This window comes from Centrocercus urophasianus, unplaced genomic scaffold (genome assembly GCF_019232065.1).
Source record: "Centrocercus urophasianus isolate 14NV4802_14NV808 unplaced genomic scaffold, USGS_Curo_1.0 seq_29, whole genome shotgun sequence".
In the NCBI taxonomy this organism is placed as follows: domain Eukaryota; kingdom Metazoa; phylum Chordata; class Aves; order Galliformes; family Phasianidae; genus Centrocercus; species Centrocercus urophasianus.
Window position 1 is genome coordinate 5920330 of NW_024884855.1, and position 24001 is coordinate 5944330.

The 24001-nt window shown below is 38.4% G+C and overlaps 1 protein-coding gene and 1 long non-coding RNA gene across 5 annotated transcripts in view; one reads left to right on the forward strand and one right to left on the reverse strand.

The window, feature by feature from the left end:
- The window catches only part of LOC122165017, a 31551-nt gene extending 19567 nt beyond the window's left edge, over nt 1–11984 (reverse strand). Inside the window, exon 1 of the long non-coding RNA XR_006170363.1 lies at nt 99–11984. This is a non-coding gene — a long non-coding RNA (uncharacterized LOC122165017). The remainder of the gene's footprint in view (nt 1–98) is intronic.
- MYH11 (myosin heavy chain 11) overlaps nt 1–21733 on the forward strand; it is a 55856-nt gene extending 34123 nt beyond the window's left edge. For 2 of the 4 annotated variants that reach the window (XM_042827556.1, XM_042827557.1), the window contains 31 exons: nt 315–433; nt 603–755; nt 1201–1374; nt 1567–1740; nt 2228–2342; nt 3141–3334; nt 3474–3595; nt 3710–3779; nt 3919–4079; nt 4944–5052; nt 5789–5920; nt 6205–6411; nt 6811–6948; nt 7556–7679; nt 8127–8298; nt 8691–8903; nt 9329–9473; nt 9556–9762; nt 10913–11017; nt 11117–11269; nt 11638–11886; nt 12148–12360; nt 13021–13233; nt 13825–13986; nt 14326–14454; nt 14863–14951; nt 15195–15318; nt 15478–15686; nt 16199–16307; nt 16892–17064; nt 21054–21733. In XM_042827556.1, the coding sequence (XP_042683490.1) occupies nt 315–433; nt 603–755; nt 1201–1374; nt 1567–1740; nt 2228–2342; nt 3141–3334; nt 3474–3595; nt 3710–3779; nt 3919–4079; nt 4944–5052; nt 5789–5920; nt 6205–6411; nt 6811–6948; nt 7556–7679; nt 8127–8298; nt 8691–8903; nt 9329–9473; nt 9556–9762; nt 10913–11017; nt 11117–11269; nt 11638–11886; nt 12148–12360; nt 13021–13233; nt 13825–13986; nt 14326–14454; nt 14863–14951; nt 15195–15318; nt 15478–15686; nt 16199–16307; nt 16892–17064; nt 21054–21189 (4793 nt within the window). In that variant the 3' untranslated portion in view covers nt 21190–21733. Of the gene's footprint in view, nt 1–314; nt 434–602; nt 756–1200; nt 1375–1566; nt 1741–2227; nt 2343–3140; nt 3335–3473; nt 3596–3709; nt 3780–3918; nt 4080–4943; nt 5053–5788; nt 5921–6204; nt 6412–6810; nt 6949–7555; nt 7680–8126; nt 8299–8690; nt 8904–9328; nt 9474–9555; nt 9763–10912; nt 11018–11116; nt 11270–11637; nt 11887–12147; nt 12361–13020; nt 13234–13824; nt 13987–14325; nt 14455–14862; nt 14952–15194; nt 15319–15477; nt 15687–16198; nt 16308–16891; nt 17065–18163; nt 18196–21053 lie in introns of all 4 variants that reach the window. The other 2 variants (XM_042827558.1, XM_042827559.1) reach the window with 2 other exon arrangements.
- Nucleotides 21734–24001: the final 2268 nt, after the last annotated feature.

Here is a 24001-nt window from a genome sequence, read left to right on the forward strand (position 1 = left end):
GGAAGCACTCTTTAACAAGATTTTAAACTGTTAATGTGTATATGCTTCACAGGTCTTAAAAGATATGCCATACTTAGAATCAGTTCAATATTCATTACCTTTTTTAGTAATCTTGAATCCGTAAATTGATCATCAGTGAATTCCTTGGTTGTATCACGAATAATACTTTTACAGCAAGTGGCATCTCTTGCATGTACAACAGAGGAGCTTTTAAGGAAGACAAACTACATTACATAATTGTTGATTTGCTTGTATTCACACTAAGAGAAAATTCAATCTGAAATATAAAATATAATATCACTTTTTTATTCTAGCTGCTCAAAAAGTTTGTCACCTGATGGGGATTAATGTGACTGATTTCACAAGATCTATTCTAACCCCAAGGATCAAAGTAGGACGAGATGTTGTTCAGAAAGCTCAGACCAAAGAGCAGGTACCTACTTGCAGTCTGCTCTGCTCTCCTGGAGTTATTTTCCCTTTCTTCTTTTCGTTCTTACATCACATCTAAAGGGAATCTGTTTTCTTTCTCTCTTTGCATTATCCTTACTTAAACTAGCAATTAATTTGATTTGTTCTTTTACTTAGAATTTTCTTTCTTTCAGGCTGACTTTGCCATAGAGGCTTTGGCCAAAGCAAAATTTGAACGTCTTTTCCGTTGGATTCTAACTCGTGTAAACAAAGCTCTTGATAAAACTAAACGACAAGGAGCTTCTTTCTTGGGGATCCTTGATATTGCTGGATTTGAGATTTTTGAGGTATGTGCTGTGGGACACAAATTGGTTAAACTCCTTGTTGTCGTCAGGCTGTAGTTCGGAATGCAAGATAACAAATATCTAAATTCAGAACCACATAAACAATTTGATTCTCTCAAGCTGGACAGCACTACATGGCCAAGAGAACCCACAGGACTATTTTATTTGGAAGGGCTGGGAACTGGCAGCATCACTGCTGGGCTTCTGGGGGACTCTGTGTTTAGAACCAAGGTCTGGTCTTTATGGTTTATTGGACAGGTCCCACTTTTGAGATTTACTACATGTGATCTTACTGTAAACTTGCCTTAAAAAACAAAAATATGGATCCTTTGAATTACAGTAATCTTTAAAAAAAATAGAATATAGAAATTTTTATCTTGACATTTACACTGCCTCTTTTAGGTGTCTTTCTAACATCAGAAATACAATTCTTTTGTCCTCTTCACAGATCAATTCCTTTGAGCAGCTGTGCATCAATTACACTAATGAGAAACTTCAGCAGCTTTTCAACCACACAATGTTTATATTGGAGCAAGAGGAATATCAACGTGAGGGCATTGAATGGAATTTCATTGACTTTGGCCTTGACCTGCAACCTTGCATTGAGCTAATTGAAAGACCGGTAAGTCTGTATTTGTATAGATGGGATACTATGTAGGTTTCATCAGGGTCCATTATGTATCGATATGAAAAGCATTTAAGATATTTCAGATTGTTGTTGCCTGGGACAATGAGCAACAAAGCAAAAAGAAGGTGGTGTTCTTTCTTTGTCTCCGGCTTTCATTACGCTGATTTGGTATTACTCATGTTGCAGACCAACCCCCCAGGTGTCCTAGCTCTGCTGGATGAGGAGTGCTGGTTCCCCAAAGCTACTGACACTTCCTTTGTGGAGAAACTAATTCAAGAACAAGGCAACCATCCCAAATTCCAGAAGTCCAAACAACTCAAGGATAAAACTGAGTTCTGCATACTGCACTATGCAGGAAAGGTATGAGAGAGACTGAGCCACACTGACTTACAGAACTTTGTTTCTTTTTTACTGTTTGACCAACAATGAATCAATCTTGTTCTCCTATTGATAGGGATGGCTTTAGTTATATAACGTATATATTAAGGGCTTCAATTACAAAAGATGGGGAATAAGATTCGCACAACATTCATGGCTGTGCTAAGCTCACATGAAAACAAAAATAACCAGCACTGCGGTTTTGAATATCCAAGTAACTTGGATTCCTCTCTAGCAAACAGATTTTTAAAGGCATAGTGGTTCCTCTGCCAGTCTGTCGTGTATGTCTGCAAAAAAAATCTCTTTAGATGGGAGTACATGCAAGAACAAGTATTCAACTCAGCTCTCAACTATAGAAAACTTTTCAAATCTTACTAGTTTTTAGATAATGTTAGAACAGTGCCCTGTGTTCTTGGCTCTGCCATATTTCTGGCCAAACAGATTTTTGACCCAGCATTGTTTTCTGTAGGTTACCTACAATGCAAGTGCCTGGCTGACAAAGAACATGGATCCACTAAATGACAATGTGACTTCTCTGCTGAACCAGTCTTCAGACAAATTTGTGGCAGACCTTTGGAAAGACGGTATGAATCACAACTCTAAACCATTAATGTGGTTTAAAGGGAGAAACTTGGACTAGAACTGTTCTGCCAGCTCTCCCTTAGGAGTGGGCAACAAGCGTGAAAATGATAAGAGTGGAAGAGATTGATCTAAGAGACAAGAGTACTCTTTTCTAAATAGTTATGAAAAGCATATTAGATAGCTAAGTACTATCAAAATAATTTCCTTACTTAACGCAATAAAAAATATTCATTATGCTACTATAATGTTATGGAAGATATCAGACAGCTCACTTAATACACTGTCAGTGCTGTTATGAAAGACTGTGTGCAGTCCTTAACTTACATGTTCCTCTCCCAAAAATTCTACTACAATTCTCTTCAGCAAAGTTTTATCTCAAATAAACTCAACCAGAAGAATATCTGTATGTATAGAAAACACTGCATTTGTTTAAAAATTTTCCATGGATCTTTAAGATGCATACTACATGATACATATTTAATGGTTGTCACACATTGTGACACAACCTACTAGTAGGGATACTTTGCAGGACTGTCCTTGTAAAGCAGCCATAAAATACGTGCTGTGCATTCAATTGTTCCATTCTTCCACTAGTTAACAAAAACCCTTATTTTTGAGTGAAGTAGGCTATTTACCCAGAAATATCTTCTAATGCTTTCATTAGCATGCTTCAATTGCATCAAAAGTATTTTGGTCCTCTTCTGGAAGGTGCACTTTAGCAATGGCAGTGAAAAGTGTAATGCGAGGTGAAGACAATTGATACAAGCATTCCCACTCACATGTTCTTTTTTATATTGCAGTGGATCGTATTGTTGGTCTAGACCAGATGGCCAAGATGACTGAAAGTTCACTGCCTAGCTCTTCCAAAACCAAAAAAGGCATGTTCCGTACTGTGGGCCAACTCTATAAGGAGCAGCTGACTAAACTGATGACCACCTTAAGGAATACCAATCCCAACTTTGTCCGCTGCATCATTCCAAATCATGAAAAAAGGGTAAATATCAAATGTCAGACTCTTGGTGCACTATTAGTGCACACTGCAGAACTGAAAGATGTCTTCAAACGTAGATATGTGCTAGCAACATCTTTGCAAATTTCTACTGTGCTAAAGATACTTTTTGTTTCCTTTTCAGGCTGGCAAACTTGATGCCCATTTAGTGCTGGAGCAGTTGCGCTGCAATGGTGTCTTGGAAGGTATTCGCATCTGCCGGCAAGGGTTCCCCAACAGGATTGTCTTCCAGGAATTCCGTCAGCGGTAGGAATCCCTTGCTCAGTCCTTACGTAGGGTTTAAAAGGGCTTGTATACTGTTTGCCTGTACAAAATAATCTGACATTTTTCCACCTCTCTAACATTTGTGTCTTCTGGCAGATACGAAATTCTTGCTGCGAATGCTATTCCTAAAGGATTCATGGATGGGAAGCAGGCTTGCATACTGATGGTAAGGAAAACAACTTTGATCCTATTGATAATCAGATCTACATCTCTTACATAAAAACTGTTGGGAATGAAAAGAATGATAATTTTTAATATTCTAAACTTCAGCACTGGAATTAACAAATATCCCTGTTTCCCTCCAGATCAAAGCACTGGAACTTGATCCCAACTTGTACAGAATTGGACAGAGTAAAATCTTCTTCAGAACTGGTGTTCTGGCACACCTGGAAGAAGAGAGAGACCTGAAGATCACAGACGTCATTATTGCCTTCCAGGCTCAGTGCCGAGGCTACCTGGCCAGAAAGTAAGAATATGTACTAACAAAAAATATATATTTGGCAGTGGGTTATCTACAGTAGCTTTAGTTCTCTGCATAACAAACTGAAGATATTCAGACGTTTTATTATTAGCTAGTTTTGCTAGTATTGCTTTACAATTCAACTTGTGTTTCAGTGTTTACCTAAAAGAACTCATTTCTTGCCCAGAAGTAGCTTACTAGTATAGTTACAGAGAAGCAATTACATTGTGAGGCTACTTAAACTCTCCATACAGGAAGCATTCTAGGCAACAACCCATCATTTGAACACATTTCTACTAGTAGGACAAGGTGCATTATAGCCTACAAATACCTTTTGCACTGTTGCAATACAAATAGCAGTACCACTGGCATTTGTAAAACAAAACATCATTTCTTATGCAGTTAGAGCATGAAGCACTGGAGTCACTTGGCACACTCTCAGTTAATACATATCACCAAACTATTAACAGCAATAGCCTTTTTCTGCACAATACCAAGGCTTTCAAAATTGATGATCAAATAAATTTAAACATAATAGGTTTCAACAGAGATAACCAGTGTGTGCTCTCAATGCCCATATACTTCATATCCAGAACTATTGGCACAAACCAAAAAGTATGCATATTTACTGAGCACAAAAAGAAACAAACAAACCAAAAAAAACCCCAAAGACTAAATAAAATACTGGAAATCTAAACAGATCTAAACACTTTTTCTTGAGAAAGCAGAGGTACTGTTTAAGTGACAAAAGAACTTGTGCAGATTTCTCAAATCAGCAGAGTCTCATGCCATGGCTTCTTTGCTTAATATGTTTGTCTTACAATCTGTATTCTCAGACTAAACAAATTTGCTTTGTGCTTCTTATCACAGGGCCTTTGCCAAGAGACAGCAACAGCTGACTGCAATGAAGGTTATCCAAAGAAACTGTGCTGCTTACCTGAAGCTGAGGAACTGGCAATGGTGGAGACTGTTCACCAAAGTGAGTAACTGCTGTCTGTGAATCTCAGCTTTACAAAAGTAATGGACTGCACAAGATAACAAGTCATGTCAGGCACCCTCCCTGCTCAGCTCATCACAGATGACAGCAAGAGCTTCATTAGCTTCACAGAACTTTGGATTAAAAGACACTCTGGATATTCTTATAACACTTAACTTTAAAGTTAGTTTTATCTTGGGATGAAAAACTAATTAAGCAGAGATCTACGTAAAATTTAGTATGACTATTTTAGTTCCCCAAAATGAAATAATTTCACACAAATTGATAATTAGAACAACAACCAGAATGTTGTGAAACGTGTGGTAATATGGACTCAAGAGCTCCCTAACTTCCTTCTAGCCACTCAAACAATTTAAGTGTTTTCCCAGTGAGTGGAGAGGCTTGGTTGTTTTTCCCAAGAATGGCTTTCTATGCAGCAGTTATAGCCTCTGTGCATTCTCTGTGCACAAAACCAGCCTTCTAGTCTTTCAGCAAGTGATACTACTGGAACTAGAGGTGCTCACGAGACTTCAAGAATGAATGCAGAAATGGTTATGAATGCTGCCAGGGCTTGCTGGTTTAAAGATGTTTACACCAAGTGTGGTTAGACGTTATTTGCCCACTACCTGAACGGCAGCAGGTAGTGCTACCACCAGCACCAGTCATCCTGACACCATTAAGTGCTATATTCAGTAAAATAAGTTGCTGGTATGATTCTTAATTTTCTTTTTGTTTTCAGGTGAAACCACTGCTACAGGTCACCCGCCAAGAGGAAGAAATGCAGGCCAAGGATGAAGAATTACAAAGAACTAAGGAAAGACAACAGAAAGCAGAGGCTGAACTGAAGGAACTGGAGCAGAAACACACCCAGGTGACTGACAGATCTAAGCCTCTCCGAAATATTAGCCACTCTCTTACAGTTTCCAGAAGCTATTAGGATAAAGAGGTCTGTTTTCTTTGTACTTACCATTGTATTCATAGCAATGGTCCAGAACAAAAGTTCAGTGCAAACTCCCAATAACTTCCGCAGAAGCCTGGTATCTGCACAAAGACTTGTGGTGCAGATACCTATACATATATTACGACTAGTAGAAAGACACTATGGGGACAACTTGCAATCTAAATTTTAACTGCCTATACATTTTATCTCCATAGCTTTGTGAAGAGAAGAACCTCCTTCAGGAGAAACTTCAGGCAGAAACTGAACTGTATGCTGAAGCTGAAGAGATGAGAGTCCGTTTAGCTGCAAAAAAGCAAGAGCTGGAAGAGATTCTGCATGAGATGGAGGCCAGAATTGAGGAAGAGGAGGAACGCAGCCAACAGTTGCAGGCAGAGAAGAAAAAGATGCAACAACAAATGCTGGTAAGGAAGCATAAGCAACAAACAGACACAGTAACTTGTATCACAGAGAACAGCAGGAAATAGGACATGAGGTTTGCCAATGAAGGACCCTGCTATGCAGCCCTTAGTAGAATGTGTTTAATGCCACTGAAGTAGTAACAAACAGATTTATGCTCTTTCATCCAGAATTCTTTATATATCATCTTCCCCTACCCCAATTTTAAATTATTTTCTGTAAAAAAAACTCTTTCAGTAAATCTTTCTAAGTCAAAAAGTATTACAGATAGTCTACTTCTTAGTAAAAACAACCAACTCTGTAACATACCCCACATAGACTGACAAACATTATGCATTGCCTGTAATTTAAATTGTAATTTAAATTTTATTTCCAGAATTCATGATTTCTTTTTCCCTTCAAAGGACCTGGAGGAACAGCTGGAAGAAGAAGAAGCTGCGAGACAGAAACTGCAACTTGAAAAAGTTACAGCAGATGGCAAGATAAAGAAAATGGAAGATGACATTCTTATCATGGAAGATCAGAATAACAAGCTAACAAAGGTAAGCATCGTGGGCCCATTTTCTTACTTTGCGAAAATAGTCCAGGATGAGAGAAAATCTCTTTAGTTAGATGAGGAAATGGTATACTTCTGATTATTGAGTTTCATGTGTCAACATTTACCAGACCAGCAGGCCAGCCTGTACTGAGTAAGTTTCTGATAAGTAAGTTTCCATGCTTTCTTGAATAATTCAGAATTGTGAAAAATACTAGTATTGAGATCCTCTGTGGTGACAGTATCTTAAAGAAAATCCCCACAATAGTCAAGCACAGTCATTGGAACATGTTTGGTTGAAAAGCTAAGATTTCATGATTAAAATTGGAAGTAAACATGTATTCAAGTACTTCTTGAAGGGGACACTCCTCTGAATATGCTCTTCACTTACCAGCCAAAGTGGGTGTAAGATTCTAAATAACAGCTGATTAACGAACATGGGAAATTTCAATACTGCTTTCCAGCCCCTCTGTACTCAACAAATTGAAATGTACTGCTACAATCTCACAGTATCCAAAGACAGTACACTGGACATTTTTTATTTGGTATAGAGATGCTTCATGATAACCGATGACAGACACTTCTGTTAACAAAACTATTTTACTCTTCTTCAGGAAAGAAAACTCCTTGAGGAAAGAGTAAGTGACCTAACAACAAATCTTGCTGAAGAGGAAGAAAAAGCCAAAAATCTTACAAAGCTAAAGAACAAACATGAATCTATGATTTCAGAACTGGAAGGTAATATGAACAATGATGCTTTATGTCAGATATTTGCTTTGGTACATATAAAAAATAAACAACAATAAAACCCTACAGAGAATCTGGAGCAAACTTCTAAAAACTATGTGTTATCCACTTTCATATGCTGAAACCATTTTGTGAATGACAATCTCTGAAACCCCAAGATGCATAAACCATAGATAGCTTTTCTTTATACATATAAATAGTAGAGGAGTGGAATTTGGGGGAAAAAAGTGTTTCTGGAGAAATATAAATATATATATTTTTAGTGGCTGGAAATAAGTGATGATAGCAAAGTTTTGCATGTTGCTTCAGAAAGACAGTAACTTGCACTTAAATATATAGCCTCACTGAAGACCAGAACATTTTTGCATCCAAGTTCAAGATCAGATGAAAGCTCCTTGCACTAGCCCACTCTCATGACCCAAATCTTTACTTTTTCAGTGCGACTGAAAAAGGAAGAGAAGACCAGACAAGAACTGGAGAAAACAAAGAGGAAGTTAGAAGGAGAGTCAAGTGATCTGCATGAGCAAATTGCAGAGCTCCAGGCACAAATTGCTGAGCTGAAGGCACAGCTAGCCAAAAAGGAGGAAGAGCTGCAGGCTGCTCTAGCCAGGTATTTGCTCCTGAATCTGCATACAAGTTAAAAATCCCAGGCTGAAACACATATCTCTTTCCAGACACTGAGTACGTCCTGCCTGACTTTCTGCTGAAGATACTTACGCTATTGTTTTTTCATAAACAACGTTATGCCCAGACAGCAATGAAAACACTTCTTCCCTAAGGCCTTGATAACACTGCCAAGTAAAGAATAAAAAGTAGCAACACAGTTGATAGGCAAAAAGCATAAACCACGATTCCTACTGAAGTAACCATGTACAACTAAGTATTTCCAGTTTATTAAGATTAAAATCGCACCTTGAACATAAACCTTTAATCTCTATACACTGATGTCCTGAAAATGAAATGATATTTTTTAATACAGAAAATTAAACACTTTTTTTCCAGGCTTGAAGAGGAAACTAGTCTGAAGAACAACGCCCTCAAGAAGATCCGAGAATTGGAATCTCACATCTCTGATCTCCAGGAAGACTTGGAATCTGAGAAAGCTGCAAGAAACAAAGCAGAAAAACAGAAGAGAGACTTAGGTGAAGAGCTGGAGGCTCTTAAGACAGAGCTTGAAGATACTTTGGATACCACAGCCACCCAGCAAGAGCTCAGGTATGGAGACTTTGCCCACAGATGGAACAATTCTAGACTTTCATAGTGATAGTCTCCAACATATAGACAATCTAATTCAGGTTACCTAGGCTATTTTTTTTTCCTGGAACTAGCTATCTAATTGTCTGTCTTAGGCACCTTAATAATTCAGTCTTGTACTCAACAGTCGAAACTCTTTTCCCCTGATGTTTCATGCAGGAAACCCATTTCTGTTAACTGATCTCAGTACAACTTCTTCTGATCTTGTCTGTCATATATCCTGTGAAAACTACCTCATAGAATTTCTTTAAGTTCATTTTTGCATCATCTCTCAACGTGATATAACTTGTAATTAGTCTGACTTTACAACTATGATGGAGTGCCATTTTCCCAGTGACTGGAACAGTCTTAGGTGCTCCTCTCCATTTATGTACGCCTTCTTGCAGAGCAAAGCGTGAACAAGAAGTCACTGTGCTGAAGAGAGCTCTGGAGGAGGAGACTCGAACTCATGAAGCCCAAGTCCAGGAGATGAGACAAAAGCACACTCAAGCTGTGGAAGAACTAACAGAGCAGCTGGAGCAATTTAAACGGGTAAATAGCAATCCATCCTACTGATAACCACCCACAAATAACACTAATTCCTTTTACAAAAACTCTTTCTTCATGTTTGTAGGCTAAAGCAAACTTGGATAAGACCAAACAGACACTCGAGAAAGATAATGCTGATCTGGCTAATGAAGTCAGGAGCCTGAGTCAGGCCAAACAAGACGTAGAGCACAAAAAGAAGAAGCTGGAAGTACAGCTGCAAGATTTGCAGTCTAAATACACTGATGGAGAGCGTGTTCGGACAGAACTCAATGAAAAAGTTCACAAGCTGCAGGTAAAAGGGGGGTTTGAGCTTTTACTATGACACCTTGGACTTGAGTAGACCAGTTAGACTAAGTTCATTGGAAGTACATCTGGAGGAATCCTTGCCTTATTGACTTCAGTTGGGACACTCTTTCTTTTTTCTTTTGGGTGGGGTTCAATTGTAAGGCTCATATTTCAGTTATCACACCATTAAACAATTACAGCCACTCATGGAAGTGAGAGTTGTTAGTCTTACGATTCCCTGTGTTGTGTAATGCCACCACTGTTTCAGTGACAGTGCTGCATATTTTACAAAGATCCTGTTTGCTTATTGCTGTGTGGTGGTGAATGTCAATAAAAATAAGGATTTTGGAAATTGATTAAACTGCATTAAACTCATAAGATGCATCCAGAAAAATGAAAACAGAAGTGGAATGCTTACTTATTTGTGATTTAGTTCCCAAAAAGAGAACAACTAAAAATATTTTTAAGTAGCTCTTTGGTAGATTTGCAATGCCCAGCAATACTGATCAACCACAGTTACAAGTTTGTTCATAGCAGCAGTAAGCTTCTCTCACTAATTGTAAGTTAATTGATAAATAAGAAAATATATCCAAAATATATCAGGTTCTCTCAAACCTGAAAAGAGAAAGGAAAATACAGGGAAATCCTCATGCCCTTTTGCAATTCACTGGAAGTTGAAGGAAAAACAGGAGATGAATTTTCAGCATTTCTGCTATTCACCTGAACAATACTATTTTTCACAACTGAATTCCTAGAAATGCTGTCTGTTACTGTGGTATATACAATATATTAGTATTGTCTTACGAATAGAAACAGGCTGTGATATATAGTAATAAAATGCTAAGGTAAACTCCAGACAAAAACAGCGTCTTAATACATATGTCACAATGTGCAGACACAACATGCAGACACTGTAGATTTTCTGTGTAGGATTTAATGCCACAGAACCCCACATATTGTCCAGAAGAATTGCTACAAAGTTTATGATTCTCCTATGAACTAGAAACACTTTTAGTGCTCAAGGTGACTCAAAAAGCATAGCAGCATATTCAGAACCCCTTCAAACATTGAGACTTTGATTTAGAGCAAACTAAGCAGAGGAAGTTGTTAAAGTTGCGCAAAATAACTGAGTGTTTTTTCACTTTGGTCTCTCACAGATTGAGGTTGAAAATGTTACCAGTTTGCTCAATGAAGCAGAAAGCAAGAATATCAAATTAACTAAAGATGTGGCAACCTTAGGATCTCAGCTACAAGACACACAGGTAAACTTGTATGTAGTAACAGCTCACCTACAATTTCAAGAAATGCTGTAAGAAGACCTCAGCTAATGACTGTCTTGCTGGTTGATGTGATTAATGTAGGAGCTGCTTCAGGAAGAAACACGGCAGAAGTTGAACGTGACTACAAAGCTCCGTCAGTTAGAGGATGACAAGAACAGCTTGCAGGAGCAGTTGGATGAAGAACTAGAAGCCAAACAAAATCTGGAGAGACATATTTCTACACTGACAATACAGGTATCAGTGCCATACCTAAATCATTACCTCTATCACCAAGTCGTGTCAGTAATTCCAGAGGCTTCAGACAGGAATCCTAGCACAATATATAGATCTTCAGGAACTTGTGTTGTTAGCCCAGATGGCATCAATGGAGACAGAAGACTTCTTTATCTTCTTCTTTATGCTGAAGAGTATCTTTACCATAAAGATATATTTAAAGAGGTCCCAAGGCAGTTTTTCACACTTAGCCTGTATGTGCATAGTAGGCAAGTAGTCTGCCTGGGTCAAATTAGAGGTTCTGTGGTCTTGGTTTTCTCCTACTCCCCTTCTGTGCCAAGCTTTGTTGTCACTGATATAACGATTTCTTCTCTGAATTCAAATTTCAGCTCTCCGATTCTAAGAAGAAGCTACAAGAATTTACTGCTACAATAGAAACTATGGAAGAAGGTAAAAAGAAATTCCAGAGGGAAATTGAAAGTCTCACACAACAGTTTGAGGAAAAAGCTGCTTCTTACGACAAACTGGAAAAAACCAAGAACAGACTCCAGCAGGAGCTGGATGACCTTGTGGTGGACTTAGATAACCAGCGTCAGCTGGTCTCCAACCTGGAGAAGAAGCAGAAGAAGTTTGACCAGGTGTGGATTTAAGATTCTCCTTTGCTGTGCTATCTCCTGACTTCTCTGTGACTCGCAGGGAATCAACTAAAAGATGATAGTGAAAGATAAAGCAGCGTCAAAAAAATAAACTTGAATTAAACATATCATATAGCAGTTGATTAATGCATATAAATAGAAATTAAAATGCAGATTTCTCTTTGTCATTATCAACTGACAAGAAAGTTGTAACAGAAGAAAACCTTATAGTAATATTCCTATGTTAACACTATCATTTTATAGATGCTGGCTGAAGAGAAAAACATCTCTTCAAAATATGCAGATGAAAGGGATAGAGCAGAAGCTGAAGCTAGAGAAAAAGAAACAAAGGCTCTGTCCTTGGCCCGTGCACTTGAAGAGGCATTGGAAGCCAAAGAAGAACTGGAGAGAACAAACAAAATGTTGAAAGCTGAAATGGAAGACCTTGTTAGCTCCAAAGATGATGTTGGCAAGAATGTAAGTTTTGGGCTCAGAATGATTTTCACAATAAGTTAGAACAGCAGCTAACAAACAGATAATTGTTTTCAGTGTGGGGAGCTTTCTGTAGCACACAGATTCATTCAGCAAGATCAGGTATTTTGTGCAGAACTCCAAGTTTGTTCCATTTGCATCCAAACCTTCAAGGGACTTGGCAAAGTAACTGTAAGTTACTTTTATTCTTAACATGGCTTCAAGCCTGAAGATTGATTTCTAAGACTGGAAAATATTAAAGATTTTCTAATTCATTTAGTAATTTAATAAAGAACTTTTAAGTGGTAAACTCTGCAGGTCTCATTTTAGTGATGTGACCTTACCACCAGCTTAACATGTACTTGTATAGCTGCAGCAAATTTCCACTGTTACATTACTGATCACTTCTTTTATTACAGTGATAATATCACTTCTAATATGAACTAAATTCACTGCTGATACTTGACTGATTAAAATCAGTACATAATAAAGTGTAAAGAATCTCAGGTTGTTTCAAGGGAGACTAAGTATACAAAAAATGCAATTAACTCAAATTAGCTCATTCACTGTCTGCAGCTGATATTTTCAGATGTGACCTATATAAAAAATAAGCTGGGTTTAACTGGATTTATTTTTGTATAACAAATCTATTTCATTGCTTAAAAGGTCCATGAATTGGAGAAGTCTAAACGGACACTTGAACAGCAAGTAGAAGAAATGAAGACACAATTAGAAGAGTTAGAGGATGAGTTACAGGCTGCTGAAGATGCCAAACTTCGGTTGGAAGTTAATATGCAAGCCATGAAAAGCCAGTTTGAAAGAGATTTACAGGCCAGAGATGAACAGAATGAGGAGAAGAGGAGACAACTCCTTAAACAGGTATCATTTTACTATTACAAACACAGTAACAAAACCAAAAAACCTGAATGCTCCCAGGCTCATGCCATTAGTAAAGCACTTCACTATAATAAGAAAGCATTATATATATAAAGATAGCCTAACAGTATTATATTTTGCATTTCAGTAGCAAGCACACAGTTGCTAACAGATGTAGCAAGTCAACACTACAGTCAATACAGTAGAAAACATGTGAATTATTTTCCCTAGCACAGTAAATACTTTTCCTGTGTTCTTAGAGCAAGTGAAATAAGACAGTTTCTGACATGTCTGCCTTCCTAAAGTACATGAAATAGATACCAAAGTATTGGAAAGGCAAACAGACAGGACAGAGCCTATTTGTACAGTAGCATTGTTACAGCAAGGAGAAATCCCATAGTCATCTTATTTCCAAAAGTACAGGCCCACAATGCTGACTCCTTTGGAGAATCTTCAATTTTTGAAAAAGAAAATGCATTTTAACTGCTAGTAATATCACAGTTAATAGACACAGATTATGCAGGTTATCCAGAGTTACACAGTGTTTAAGAGTATTGAAGAATGCTTTCTATACGTGTCTTCTCTAACAATCAGCTCCACGAACATGAAACGGAACTGGAAGATGAGCGGAAGCAACGCGCCCTGGCAGCTGCAGCCAAAAAGAAGTTGGAGGTTGATGTCAAAGATCTAGAAAGCCAAGTTGATTCTGCTAACAAAGCTCGGGAAGAAGCCATCAAACAACTTCGCAAACTACAGGTATGTAAAACCCACAAATCCAGTTTTTTCTACTCTTTTGTCATATGCTGACAGATAAACAAAGAACCGGAATATTCATAAAGATTAAGATGGCACACCCGCAAACATGCAAGGGAAATAAGGTCAATAGGCATTACAAAAACTACAGCACACAAGTGGAAGCATCACTCTCTTTAGAATAATTAAGAGTCTCTCAGCATATGCTAGCTGATCTCTACAGAAAATACACAAAAGCTTTGTGATTCTACTATGCTTGTGTCCTATTATGTGCACATTTCTTTGCATTGATGTTGTTGTAAAACTAGACAAAAATAAACTTTCGTTATTCTTTTCAACAAGGCTCAGATGAAGGACTACCAACGAGACCTGGATGATGCACGGGCTGCCAGAGAAGAAATATTCGCTACAGCCAGAGAAAATGAGAAGAAAGCCAAGAACCTTGAAGCTGAACTCATCCAGCTTCAAGAGGTAAAATGGAAAACTTTTAAAGCAGTATTACACAGAATATACAAGATCTTCAGTAGCTAGACAGAACTGCATTGATATGATATAATAGCTAGAGATGGAAAATTAAAAACAAAATTTGTAATATGTTTCATGCTCTCCAGTGGCGTTGTTGAATATACATCTGAGCATAGCCAGGTCAAGCTCACCTTGGAGGAAAGCACAATTCGGGTTTAAAGGGAAATCAACTCTACGATCCAATACAAATTGTTCTCAATAGCTAGACATTCTTCCCAGACATTTATGATTTAAGAGTTTATTCCATTAACCAGACAACCAAGCTTACACCAGTTTTCGAGAGCTCATAGTTGTGTAACTTTGTGAGAACACTTGCTCATTTCTTTGCTATGCTGCATTTTTCTTCACTCCTAGGATCTGGCTGCTGCAGAGAGAGCTCGCAAACAAGCAGATCTGGAGAAAGAAGAGATGGCAGAGGAACTTGCAAGTGCTGCTTCTGGAAGGTAAGAATAGATTGGATTATTCACAGAGCTATAAGCATGCTGCTGAAAATTGCACAGTTCCCAAAAGAAGGTGTATTCCTGTCCTAATAGATATCCAGTCTTAACAATACAACATGTGTGCACCTGAATGGTTTCGCTATCTGATTTTCTTTTCCTGGTGAATCATAGGTAGTTCCTAATAGCTTTATGTGTGTTCAATTGGTCAGAGCCATAACTGTACACTTCTTAAATTTAAACTTACAGAACAATCCTACAGGATGAGAAACGGCGCCTAGAGGCAAGAATTGCCCAGCTGGAGGAAGAGCTAGATGAAGAGCACAGCAACATAGAGACAATGAGTGATCGCATGAGGAAAGCGGTGCAGCAGGTAGAGTTCATTACAGCACGTGTGTCACTTTGTTTGTATTCCAGTGAAAGTTATCTGTGGCTTTGAAAATATATTTGGAGAACTGCCACCATGAATCACCACCTGATTTTCCCTGAAAGTACACAACGCTTTTGACAACATCCATTCTTGCCCTTGCAGGCAGAGCAACTGAACAATGAGCTGGCAACAGAACGAGCAACCGCACAGAAGAATGAAAATGCCAGGCAGCAATTGGAGAGGCAGAACAAGGAGCTGAGGAGTAAACTGCAAGAGATGGAGGGAGCCGTGAAGTCTAAATTCAAAAGCACAATTGCTGCTCTGGAGGCCAAAATTGCTTCTCTTGAAGAGCAATTGGAACAGGAGGCCAGGTACTTAGGCTTGCAGAGGCATAGACATCCATTTATTGTTCCAGTTAATGAAACAAAGTAAACAAATGCATATATATTTGTGTAATCAGGTTCTCAGAACCATTAATGTTTGGTAAATTCTCTCCCCGCATAACATTCCTTAGAGACACGGCCACTAAAATTGGAGTTATTACAGACTGAGTAAAAAACCATTTTATTGCTGAAAAGTTCTATTGGTAATGGTAAGAATCTGCCCCCTTACTTTACCACGTGATCCTAGCAGATTCTCTATCATACACTGTGCCATTTGTAGGACTATTAACTGAGGAAGTCAATTTGTGTTTTAGATCTCTTTATCCCCTCAGGAACTTATCATGCAGCAAAAACACATTGTTTTTTTTTTTGTTTGTTTTTAATCAAAGACATTTACATCTTGCTTAGAATTCATCTGTTACATTCAGATAGGCCTTTACCATATGGTTCCTTGGTGCCACATCAAGCCACATCACCAAATGTTGCACTGTCATTTGCAGAGAGAAGCAGGCTGCAGCCAAGACATTACGCCAGAAGGACAAGAAGTTGAAGGATGCATTGCTGCAGGTGGAGGACGAGAAAAAACAAGCAGAGCAATACAGAGATCAGGTATGAGTCTGCATCATAAAGGTGTTAGCCAAGGGCACAGACATTTTCGAGTTTTACTAAAAATTTTCAGATTTCTGCCTTTCCTAAAAAAGCAAGATTCCGTGTTATACCTCAAGAAGGGTCTGTGCTAGGACAGCTATAAAGCCTTTTGCTAAAAGATGTGACAATTTGATTTTTCTTCCATGCTGAGAGAAGTGCCAAAGCACTACCCTTGTCAATAGACCAACAGTCTGACTATACACTGTGATATATAGGACTCTGCACAACATCCCTTTTGGTACACAAATGGAGACCATGATTACATTTTGTATCCTACTGAGATATTTAACTTTACATAACACGTATCAACCTGCAAACCAGAAATGCAGAGTCAGGACTGTGTAGCAAAATAAAGAATTAAGTTTGCATCAGCAAATTGAACTCCCACAAAGTAGTTATATTTACGTTTTTAGATTTTAAGTTTTGCCTTTGATAGAGAAGAAAACTCTCAATAGAAATATGAATAGAAATATGAAATTTAAATGAGAATCTAAAGCTATCAGATGTATTTCAACTTGAAGAATTACTTTAATTTTGTCTTGTAGGCTGAGAAGGGCAACCTACGACTCAAGCAGCTGAAAAGGCAGCTGGAGGAGGCTGAGGAGGAGTCTCAACGTATCAATGCAAACCGCAGGAAGCTGCAGAGGGAGCTGGATGAAGCTACTGAGAGCAACGACGCCCTGGGCCGGGAGGTTGCAGCACTGAAGAGCAAGTTAAGGTAGAGTGCCATTGTTTGAGGAAAAATTGAAAATTTAGCATTAAACTAAGGAAGTAAAAAATAAAATAATCTATTCAAGTAACAAACAGGCACAGATAATGAACACAAGGAGTAACTTTGCAGTGTTAGCTTGGCAAATGCAACAAGAAGCCAAAGTCAGAAGGTGAAGTGCATATCATGGACTGCAGTAGTCTCAGGATTTTAGCTGAGAGATCAACAACTGTGACAACATGGCACAGGCCTTACTATTTTTCTATCCAAAACTGCTGTTGACTTAAATAGGAACAGAATTAGGCTTGGTTGCTTTTGAAAATACTCCTGTGGCCATACATATTTCTACAGTTACAAATGGGTAGAAATGGTCATGCTTTTCATACTTACACACACACACAGCTCATATGTAATGACTGTGATAAGTCTTGTGCATTTTCACAGACAGCAAAAGGCAAAGCAGGTTATACAACTCTCATTCAAAGGTTTCTGAACCTCACCTTTCCTTATATAGGGTCATCAGACCAAGGAAAGACCAAAATATTATTTTGCATTTTCCTTATTAAAACTGACTGGGAAAAAGATAAAGCTGTCAGCAGTCAGATACATACCTGAGTTTTCCTGCACTTGTTGGATCTGAAAACACTAAGACAGAAACACAGGCTGACTTGATTCATAGGAAATTTCTGTATCTGCATCATCAAACTGTAGAACTCTGCTTTCTACCTAAAAACAAAAAGTAATTCCAATGAAACTAAAGCACCTGCCTAGTTATGTTCTTGCTGCTGTAGTTGAGTTTTTCCATTGACATGCATGCAACTTCAGACGTAGATACTTCAAAGCAAAGAGTTAGGGATGTGGTAGCCTTCTCTGTTAGTACCACCTTGGTTGGTACACACTACTGGCTGTGTTACAAAATAGCTGCTGTATTCAGCCTTTTTTACATAGAAAAGGATATTTACATTGAATAGCAGATTATTTTTTTGTTTGACCTGAATGTACTGTAATTGGCGGTAATGTACTTTAATTATTTAAAAGTAATATACCTACCTCTGATCATGACTATGTGCTTAGTATAACTGCCCGGGATTCTTTATCTCTGTTTCAGAGGGACACAGGAACCTTCGCATGACTAAGCAGGTACCATGCCTTCAACTTTGCAGCTAGCTTGTGTCGTACAAATTCCATTTTCTTTGGCCCAAGTAAAAATTATGTGAGGTTTCTGCAAACTGTGAAGGCTTGGATATCTTGGCATTAATTTTTTTTAAAAAGAAACAAATATTACAATAATCTAGCTATCATCAGCTGTTCATCAGCAATACAACTTTTTTTACAAGTAGGCTACGTACTGACGTAGACTTACCAGTGTTGCATTCTCACTTCTTATAAGCTCTACCAACAGAGTACCCAATAAAGTACTCTGACATTTTCTGCATGTCAATTGTCTTTTTTTTTTTTTGCACCTATTTACAGCCAAAGATGAAAAATTTGCAAATCAAATACACTATTAATTAGTAAAATTGATTTAAAGCACTAATGAACATGAAGTGTCACAGCATGTTAAGTGTTTCACATTGTTTCTTAAGCATATTGTAATGTTGAGTCTAAGGTAAGACCCTAATTCACAAGATTTTAGAATACCTTGTTTGCATGTGGTTTATTACACATTTATGCCATCCAATCATGAATAAAAGGAAATTGTGCCTTTTGTTACATAGCACTGTGCCTGTGGTTGCTTACAAACAGCTATTACTAAGGCTTTTAAAACTATTTTGCAGACATTACCTTGCTTGTCTACAGTGTGTTGCTTGTCTACTGCTACTGAAACGTAAAGCACAGACAGAAATTAACGTGAACACTGTAAAACAGCACAGCATTACATCACACCTCATCACATTCTGTAGAAGTAGGAATGACACCTGCTGTTGCAAAAATTAAAGAGCTACTGCCTTGTAATATTTGTATATCTTCTATTTTACATATGCTGAATTTCGCTGTGAATACACAAATATTTAAAGAAGCTGTCTTGTCCTTGCATGTGCCTTTTAGTCAGCCTAATTTTCCCAGAGCGTGATTAAAGCATCACTCCAGTAGCACTTGTTCAAAGGTAGACTAAATAGATGCTAAGCAAAACACTAATGCTTAGGGCTTGCCTCAGCTGTATGCATTACTCTAAAAGTACTGATGCAGATGATCACAAGAATATTATCAAAGCCATAAACCTGTTTTAGATTAACAGATTTAAAAATTATTTATAAATGGGACCAATACCAATTTGAAGGAAGTTCACTTTCTTTGTAGCCAAAACTGTACTGCAAAACTTGGTTACACTCTGTTACTCTCCACCAGTAACATGTTCTTTTATAGTACTCCAATGAACTACAAGAGTGTAAAAAGCCATTTGACAAATGCCTTGTATGTAAGTCTAGATAGCAAGAGCCCAAGGAGGGAAGGGATCCAAAGAGCTCTTCCTGATGAAGACAGAGATCTTCATTGACAAGATCAAACAAATGTATTGACCTAACCAGAGCCTAGTAACAAATACCTGCCATCATGAAATAGTAGATGCGGCTGGTTTAATCTGTCAAACACAACAGAGTAGAAACATACCCTTATCTTAAAGTCTTCTAATACGTGCCTCAGAAGAACTAAGGCTAAGAGTAGATCTTAAGTGTTATTATCCAGCAAGTTGCTTGCTCACATCAAAATTAAGTTACCATACAGGGTTGGAAAAACAAAACAAGAACTATATATGTACGCAATGTGTTCTATCTTGGAAACACAGGTTTGGTTTGTACTCCAAAATAATTTAGGCCAGCTAACATTCTTATCTGCTTCCTAATATGGAAGACAGAACTTTGAACTTGAATAGCTGCTGCAGAAAGGACAACTCTGGCTTAGTCTTTTGCAAGGACAAGACAAGCCTTTAAATATTTACACATGATTGCTGTACCCAAAAGTGCAGAGTTGGATACATTTTAATACCAAATTAGTCATTTTGGCATAACATTCAGTGATCATGAATTTATTCTGTTGCTTATGTCTGTGGTCTCAAGCCTTTACAAAGGTTTGCTTAATTAAGAGCAAGTGAGAGGCCATGTTACAAAACTCCAATGTTTTGTAGCACACAAGCAATGAAGGCCAAGATGAGACATACTCATCTTCTGTCTCACTTGCTCACACCTCCCAAAGATATTAACCTTGAGGACCAAAGTGTCCCTGGCTTGGGCTGTAGCTATGAAATCTATGGGGATGGGAGGGAGAAGGGAAAAGAAAAGGGGTAACATGGGAAAAAAACATTTTCTGCGAGCTTTTCTATCACACATTGTCTCTACTGAGCGTCAGCACATGAATTATAACAGTTCCACAACACAGTGATGGCTTCCTCCCCATTGTGGAAAAGGCTGGAGCTACTCACAGCCTAGAACACCACGTCACAGCACCTGTGGTACTCTGAGCAACACAGCCTGACTGTGGGATCAGAAAACACCCACTGACATCTACAGCACTGCTCCAGTCTCTGGCCTCACTAGTCTTCTGTAACTGGTGAGCTTATTCAGACCAAAAATTCAGCATGAGCTTTCTGTGTCTTCTTGATCTTTGAGAAATGCAGGATCAGTGCTCCACTGATGATGTGGGGGATAAGCAATTCCTTTTTCCCAATCCCTTCTAAGGACATTCAGTTGTAGTCCCAAAGGGGGGAAAAAAAAAAAAAAAAAAAAGAAAGGAATTTAGGGCATTTGGAGCAGATGAATCAATTTAGAATAGACTTCAAGGACAAGAACAGGAATCCCATCACAGTTCCAAGCAAGTGGGAGTCTCAATCTGTCCACATATTAGTTTCAGATGCTACAGAGAAGACAACTATGTTAGGTGGCCACAGCTCTTGGCTGTTTTTGTTTTAAAAACCTCAGACCCACAGGTACTGTTACAAAACTCTATGATTATTTGTGAGGGCTGTAAATGACTTAACATCTGATTTTATTTTGTTATTGCAGGAGAGGAAATGAACCAGTATCTTTTGCCCCACCACGTAGATCTGGAGGCAGAAGAATAATTGAGAATGCAACAGATGGAGGTGAACAAGAAATTGATGGAAGAGATGGAGATCTCAATGGAAAAGCCAGTGAATAAACACGCTTAAAATTGCACTGCAGCAAGGGGAGGGAGGATGATATTTAGCACTGTTTAAGTCTACTCTTAGTGTCAAGGTCACACACACCCACTCCTCTGGATGATGATGAAAGCACAACTGCCTTGTCTCCAATGTATAGATTCATGTTAAAAGTACTCCAGAACTTTTATCATGAAATGTTTTTGAGAAGTTTTGTTATAAACTCAGAGCAATTCATGAAGAATCTTCCAAGAAAGTGAGTTCCAGTAGTTCAGACAATTTAAATCTCAGTGAACTGAAGTTTACAAAGGATTTGTAGGACTGTTGCAGGAAAAAAGGCATTGGTCAGTTAATCTTTTCTTAAACTTTCATTTTGTCTTAAGTATTCAATATAGTATTTTTTTTCCTGGTTACTACACCCCTGATGCACCATTCACAAGGTGGAAATGCCTTTTTAATCACATACTGAAAAATAAAATATCATTTGTTCAAATTAAATCAACTGTTACAGTTTTATATGCACCATGGATGTGCTTACACACTAATAAAAGTCTATAAAAACCACTCCAACATTCTTGTGTGCAGGTGTCACTTGGGTGTAATACAACACACCAGAAGGAAATGGGAGATGCAATACAACTTCTTTACAACTCAAATACCTTTCTGAGAACATCAACTGTGACTGCTAGAATGAAAAACTGATATCTTCTAAGTGATTGCTTTTGAAAGAAGACATGTACATTCAGCTGAAAGAAAAAAAAGACACATAGCACGTGAGACAGGCTTAGCCACTTCAAGAAGACATGGTGCTGAGAAACCCTAGGATGTACCCAAGGATGGGCAACACCTACAAGAGACTTGTAGTCTTCTAGTGCAGCATCTAGGAATCAGATAGGGCTCTAAATGCCTGTGTTTAGATAACTGAATCCGCATGTTTAATCTGCATGTATATGGGTAGCTCCCATGAAAGCCTCCGAAAGCAAGTTGGAAGCAAATAGAAACAGCAGGCCACACTAGATACACTGATCTAAGCCCAAACTATTTGGTATTAAGGGATCAGCATGCAGTTAATTTTATTTTTGGATCACTTCAGCAGGCCTGCAGCCCATTCCTGGCAACTACCAGGATCTACAACCAACCCATGCAGCCCTAATACTCACAGATAGCAGCCAGCTTTACGGTCACACTGGGGCAGTAGAGAACCACACACTGTAAAGTCAGGAAGATTAACTCTAAACTGAGTACAAAGAGCTTTCTTGATGTCTTACACTGTACTGCAGATTAACTTTAAAGCAGTCTGACTACAGGAAGACCAAATCATGCAAAAGCATCTATCCCAACCACTGATGATCACCTTCTACAACTAATAATTATTCCTCAAGGCAGAAAAATCAGAAAGAACACGACAGCTTAAGAGCAGAAACCACTTAGCCAGCAGAATCAGACCCCAAATAATACTCTTTTTAGAGCAAATACAAAAGGAAGAGCTTAAATAAGAATCCATTCAGAGTGATTACGATGACAAGTTGGTGAGGGGGCAAAAGCTTTTCATTGTATAGTCAGCCAAGAAGCATAGCTCTGTCAACATGTTCAAGAATTGGCTATTATGCTGGCAAGCCTGTACATGTGCAAAGGAGATTGAGGAAGTCAGACTTCAATAAAATGGTCTTAAGCACCAGTACTTGCATTAGAACTTGTAAACTGAACATCATGCCTTTCTAAAAGGACTTCGTCTAGTTAACTCAGAAGCCTAACAGTGCAGTGGTTAAAGCACTACCTACCGCTTGAGGAATTTAGGTTCTAGACCCCATTCTGCAAAGCAAAATAAGCTTCAGAGATATTTTTATTCTTTGTGACACTGCAGAAAGAACCCTTCTGCAACAGTGTCCTAACTGCTGGTTTTGGCTGGGACAGAGTTAGCTTTCTCCATAGCAGCTTGAAGGCAAAGAGGGCAATGAATAAATTCCTTATTTTGCCTTCCTTGCAGACACAGCTTTTGCTTTACCTATTAAACTGTCCTGGTCTCAACCCACGAGAGCTGTTTTTTCCTTGAACTTTTACCTTTCCAATTCTTTCCCCATCCCTCTGGACACACAAAGCAAGAATGCAGATGTATGATATTAGCTGCCTACAAAGGTTAGCCCATAACAGCAAGCTACAGTTCCTCTGGCAACAGATGCATCATTACAGAGGCAACTGATCTGCACTATATTGTTTTGACAATTCCCAACAGCATTCCCACCTGTAGCCTGATTACATCTGTAGCCACATCAAAAACACATATCTGTAGAGTATAATATCAGTAGCCACTTTAACTTCAAATCCATGGCTCTAGCAAAGCCTTGACTTTAAGTCTCTACCTTACATTAGTGCTGACTCCCAGCCTGAACAGAAGTCAACTGCTCACTAAGCAGGCAAACTCTGACAAGATCACACAGAACTCATCTTGAGTGATCAGGCTACATGGTCCACTGAGTTCATGTGACAGCACAACTAATGAAGTAGCTCGTGCTTTAGCTCCTTATGGGTAAGAAAGGAGTGCCAACTCTGTGTGACAGAAGAGGACAAAAACACTAGAACAGATTACAACCTCTGTTCAAGATTTTAAGAGCAATGCCAAGCACTGGGAAAATCCAGAAGGCATCATTAGCTATGGCAGTAACATTCCTTAGAGTAAGAAACAAGAGAACAAGAGATGTAGAAAAATATGCATATAATTTCAGCAAAAATGTATCCTTAGGCTTCACTGATAAGAAACAGCAAAGAAACTGATGACAAATACTTACATGGTACGCATGACAACTTGCAAAAAAAAAAATTCAAAGTGAATAA